A 5,713-nucleotide genomic window follows, 5' to 3' on the forward strand; every position below is an offset into this window, starting at 1 on the left:
TAAATGTTGTATGTGACGGGACTACGGATGGAAATGAGCTCAAACTTAAAATCCGACATATTTACATTTGAAGCATTATTTGTTTAAAGTGTTCATCAATGTGCATTGTCCCCGTTCAAATAAACGGTTAAATGAATGAAATGATACGTAAACGTTTTTTGCGAGATACATCCTTCTGAAAGCTTACCCATGGCAGCAGCTTTGCTGGCCAGCTCTTCAGTCGTGGCAAATCCATTGATCATTTTCTGTCGGTTCACAGGTGGTGGGGTTGGAGGAAGAGACGCTGGTGGTGTTGGTGGATTGCTCAGGTTACTCTGCTGTAGGAACCAATACAGTGTCAGCACGGCATGATGCAGACACACTTGACATCACTCTGTTTACCCAGTAGGTGAGGTAAGCAGATCTCACCTTGTAGGCCAGTTGGGAGTAGTAGTCAGAGACTCCATCGAGTGAGGCGCTGCCAAATGTACCAGCCAGGAGGCTCTCTCCGTTCAGCTGACTGCTGCCATAGGGAGCGAAATGGGCGAAGTTGACCCCAATCAGAGGCTCCATGAGGGGCAGCAGGGAGAGCTGCTGTGGGGAGAGAACCACAGGATCAGGGGAAGGGATCGGAGGAGAATAAAGTGCAATAGATGCTAGAGCCCCAAACCCCTAACAGAATATTACAGTCTATAAATATAAGCACTAAAAACAAACAAAAATAAGAAGACCTAACATAGCAAACATTATTTGATAGTTAAGATGATCTAATCATAAACAGCTTCGTTCATCGTGGATATAAGGATTTCTCATACAAGGCTATTAAGTAAATGAAGCGAGCATTAACTGTGTTCGGTATAACATTTTCGGTTATTATACCATGTTCATTTGCCTATTTATGGTACAGAAATAACTGTCATAAGTCAGTGAGTGGGTTTGCGAGACTATCAATAGTAATTTTTAAAGCTCAAAAGGTGGTGTTTTTTTAATTTGGTGCTCATTTCTTACCATCCATAGGTATTTCATGTCCTGTAATATTAGATATCACCGCTAAATGCACTTTAATACAAGGGTAACTCCTCTTGCACTTTAGGTATCTCTTGTATCTTCTCGTGCACTTTATATGTCGTAGCTGCTAGATTGTATTACCATGTCATAAATACTTGTGTATGCTGCTCTTGCTCTTTCGCATATTTAGTTTTTGCTATGTTTGTAAAATGTAAACTTCTTAAATGTTTTATGTGAGGGACTGCAGATGGAAATAAGCTCAAAGCTAAATCTGGCATTGTTACGCTTGATACATTTTAATTTTTTAAGTGTTCATTACTGTGCATTGTCCCTGCCCTATATATAATATAATAAATATATACATATATATACAAACATATATATATAGTCCTCCCTAACGGCCATCTCTAAAAATGTGGCCTTGAGTTTGGATTTAATAAAAACAATTCTCAAGTCAAATCTCTAGTCCAGTTATAGCCCCATTGAAATCAGGACAGCAGGTAGCTTACACATCTTCCGGCGCAGACTGAAAACTCATCTCTTTAGACTCCACTTCGAGCGATTGAATTACTAACAAAGCACTTATATACTAATAAAGGGCTGGCTTATCTAAAGCCAGTTGAGTAGCACTTGAAATGTTTGGCTCTATGAAACCTGATGTACTTATATGATTCTGTTTTCTTCAAGGTTGTATCTTCCTGGTTGAATGCACTTATTGTCAGTCGCTTTGGATAAAAGCGTCAGCTAAATGTAATGTAATGTAAACCTTGCTGCAATTAACAAGGCTGGTAAAAAAGAGCAGAATCAAACAGTTAAGTGTACAATAAAGTAAAGAATATTTTCCAGCTCAAAGCCACAGTAAGTTACAATTTTCCAGTTTAGCTAAACTTGCGAGAAATTAGCAAACAACATGATTGCACATTTAATTTTGCTAAGATGTGTGTACTACAGTTTAAATGAGCGAGACAGTTTCATAACATTTAAATAAATAAGCGTCAATCAATGAGGGACTTGAAGTATAATAGCAAATCTCCTTCCACTCTCCTCAATAATAACAGCTTGTGTGCAGCTGTCATCCAACAAGTACCTAATTATAGTAATATGCTTATAATATGTGAAATTAGTGTCTGTGCACTTGGTGAGGACCGTTTTCTATTCTGGCAGCAATTAATACTTTACAATTCTGATTAAAGCATTCAGATTTCCAGCTATTGCTTTCTACCATCCGTTGTTCCCAAAGATGTGCAGCAGTGGAGCTTCAACCATTTCTATAAAGAGCAGGTTACAAGGTGGTCAAATCAATCGTACCTGTTTGATTTGGGTCATTACAGTGTCAGGCCCAGAGTGCATTAGTTGCCTCTCATCCCCTTCCTTTTTCCTCTTCTTGTAGCGCGAGGCAGGTTTCTCTCCTCCCTTCGGAGCCCTTTTGTTCCTTCCTTTCTTCTTCTCCTGTTCAGGGATCACAGGTCCAGAAAAGTCTTGAGTGCCGTCAGAGTACGCCTGCAGATGAGAGAAAGATTGAAATACTTGCATATCAAAAAGGCATGAATTAACTTCAAATAACTTGAGCAGCATTACGTCTAATAGTTAGATGTTTTCAAAACAGAACTATGACTCATTCAAAAATCATCAGCAGTGACTAATTTAACCACCTCCCACCTGAATCACTTAGCCAGTCTATGACTCACTATGATCACCCCCTCACTGATCTAATTGTATGACTAACAGAAGAACTGACCCCATTGCTGTCCATGGAGCTTTGCCTCAGCAGGGCTTTGCAGTCAGCAAGCTCCTCCTCCTCTGAGCGGATGCTCTCATCCAACCTCTGCTGGGAGAATCCAGATGGAGGTGTGCTCTTGTTCTTCAGAAGGTGTTTTAGTAGTTCATTACCAGCCTCCCCCTTGTTTGGACTTTGCCCAGCAGGGAAGGGAGACCCACTCCCTTTATTGCCCTCCTGCTTCACAGAGCTCATTCCTGAGCTGATGTTCCCGTCCCGAGGCCCATGACACTCGCTGGCATCAGTCTGCTCCAGCTTTATGTTGCTAAGGATCCTGTCATGTTCCTGAGCCTGGGCTCTTGACATGTCTGATAAGAGACCAAGGTGTCCGGATTGGCCTCCAGAGAGCTGCCTCTCCAGCTCTGAGTGACTGGGGGTGGAAGACCCCAGTAAGGGGGACCTTGACAAGTCCTGGTCTCCGAATAGATGGGTGTTTCTGGTTGGAGTTGAGGAGGTGTCCGACACACACGGGGTGAGAGGGGCTGTGAGGTCTGAGTGTGGAGTTGAAGGGGTCTTGACTGAGTCTGCGTCATCATCCTTCTTTTTTTTGCGGTTTCTCTTCTTTTTCCCCTTCTCATCCGGGATGATGTTGGAGTAGAGTTGGATCAGAGACTGACCTGAGCCCGGGAAGTTAGACGGCAGAGGTGTAGAAGAGTCGACTCCAAATGGGGGACCCTCACCTGGCATCTGAAGCATCATTCCTGGTCCACTGAACTGGCGAGGTCTGGGTTGACCCTGGGGGAAATGAGGTGCTTGTAGAGAAAGATTATCAGGCCCAAAACCAGGGCCCATGTCACGGGGCATCATCCCATTGCCCATCATGGCCCTCCTTTCCCCTTGCATAAAGGTCCCAGGTGGTGAGCCCATGCCTGGCTGCATGCCCTGCTGCTGGGGGAACATTGGTGCGAGTTGTTGCTGTTGCTGCATAGGAGGCCTTTGGGGCTGCATGAAGTCCTGTGGCAGCTCTGCGTTAAAAAACGGCATCTGAGAGAGAGGCGCCATGTTGCCATCAGGCCCCATCATCCCTTGCTGTTCCATTTCCATACGGTGTTTCAGGGCCCTCTGACGTTCAACTTCCTGCATGAGCTGCACCCGCTGTCTCTCCTGCTGCTCCCTAAGCCTCTCCCTCCTCTCCCGCTCCTGGAAGCCTTCACTGAATGGATTGTTGTCATCGAACTTCATACTCCCTGACTGCATGGGTTTTACACCCCCTGGTGGAACTGGGGGTGCCTGGGGATCCACAGGCAGTGGTGGGTGTTGAGGTATATTACCCATTGGCATCTGAACAGGTTGGCCTGGATTTCCGACAGGTACCTGGGGGGGCATTATAGGGGGCATTATAGGGGGCATTATAGGGGGCATTCCTGGTCCAGCCATGGGCAATGGAGCACCTGGATGCCAGCCGGGTGGTGGGTTGGGCATACTCTGAGCTGGATTGGGCTGGCCAGGATGAACAGGCATCTGCATGATGGGATTCATTGGGGGTCCGCTGGGGACCATGCCAGCAGGGCCCGGCATCGCGTGCATCCTAGGCATTATGGGTGTCATATTGTTTTGCTGCTGTTTTACCCGGTACTCCTCTATCAGTTCAGCATGCTCCTTCTGCTGCTTGCGGATCTAAAACAAAACATATTCAGAATAATTGTTATTGAGTTTCTCTATGAAATTACCAAATAAATTACTTTCATCACTTTCAAGGCATTTTATCCCTTAAAAGCAAATTCACAAGGACACGGGTTTACCCAAGAGAGGACATGAATGGTTTGAATTTTAAACAGTAACTGAAGAAGAATTAAACTTTAAAAGCAGGAGTTGGAAAGTACAATGAGCCAGGACTTTGTTTTGAGCACTGCTCTTTTAGCGAGTCAAGGCAGGTTGACAGGTACATTGCTGACAAAGGCTGTGTGTTTGGAATCTGTCAGTCGGTTGAGATATCACTTTTTCAAGCCACTTGAAAGAAAATAGTTTATAGCATACCAGTGTTTCCCCTATATACAAATAGTGGCAGCGCAGCGCCGCTGCTGAAATATGCGCGCCGCTGCTAGGGGGCCCCAGCCAGGTACAGAAATGTTTTTTAAATAATAAGTCATTCATTCTTTCATTTTTGATTGTTTGTTATGTGGATTTGTAGTATTTGTGTTACTGTATGTTCAATAAAGGTGTATTTTTGCTAAATCTTGAGACCTTGCCACTGTATGTACTGGCAGGGCCTAGGGCGCCAGATCTGGGGGACGCTGCACTGGTAGCTCTGGGAGGGGAAAAAAAAGTTTTGACCGTTGGCACTCATCCTAATTTTTGGCCTTGATGTAACAACATTCATAATTAAGTAAATGTAACACCCTTTTCACCTCGGTTACACTTTTCATTTGCCCTGTACGAGGGGCGCTGTAAGTGATGAAAGTGGGGGATGTTGGCTCATCAGGCGCCCGCAGCTCACAGCCAAAGTGCGAGCGTGGGAGCGAGAGAGAGGGCACACCGGTACTGGCGCTGTTGTTATTAGAATCTGGTGCTAGCTGCGCTAACGGATATAAGAAGTAGATGTTTCTACAACCAGGGTGGAGGAGAGCTCTCCTGTCAGACTGAGAGGCTCAGTGAGGTAAAGGACTCCGAGTGTTTAGATAGTTAATTTTAGTCTAACTTATCTCAGTGGGTCTCAAACGTTTTGACCACAAATTATGTAAACACATATTTCAAAGGTACTCCTTTATAATTATTAGGATGAATAAAAACAGGTTTGAAATCATTCCAATGTATACTATAGGACAGTAAACCAAAAATATCGTTTAAAGTTGGAGAGATACAAAAATATGCATAAATAAATGTTAACTAGGTAAAATAAGATATGAATGAACAACAGAAATAAACTAGTTTACATGTATTTGTTATTGGCTATGGTAGGTTATTGGTTATGTTCACATACTTATTTGATTATTAAAATGTAAACCGATC

The 5,713-nt window shown here is 43.8% G+C and overlaps 1 protein-coding gene across 1 annotated transcript; it reads right to left on the minus strand.

Moving 5' to 3' along the window:
- Positions 1-187: 187 nt before the first annotated feature.
- Positions 188-4,381, minus strand: LOC104968100 (histone-lysine N-methyltransferase 2C-like; the record flags this gene model as incomplete). The annotated part of the gene is made up of 4 exons (XM_010797662.1): positions 188-317; positions 409-573; positions 2,296-2,487; positions 2,726-4,381. Coding segments are annotated over 4 exons (2,143 nt in total), but the record flags the coding sequence as incomplete, so codon positions are not given.
- Between the last annotated feature and the right edge of the window lie 1,332 nt (positions 4,382-5,713).

The sequence above is a fragment of the Notothenia coriiceps genome, unplaced genomic scaffold (assembly GCF_000735185.1).
Source record: "Notothenia coriiceps isolate Sejong01 unplaced genomic scaffold, NC01 NC01_scaffold00038217, whole genome shotgun sequence".
Lineage (NCBI taxonomy): Eukaryota > Metazoa > Chordata > Actinopteri > Perciformes > Nototheniidae > Notothenia > Notothenia coriiceps.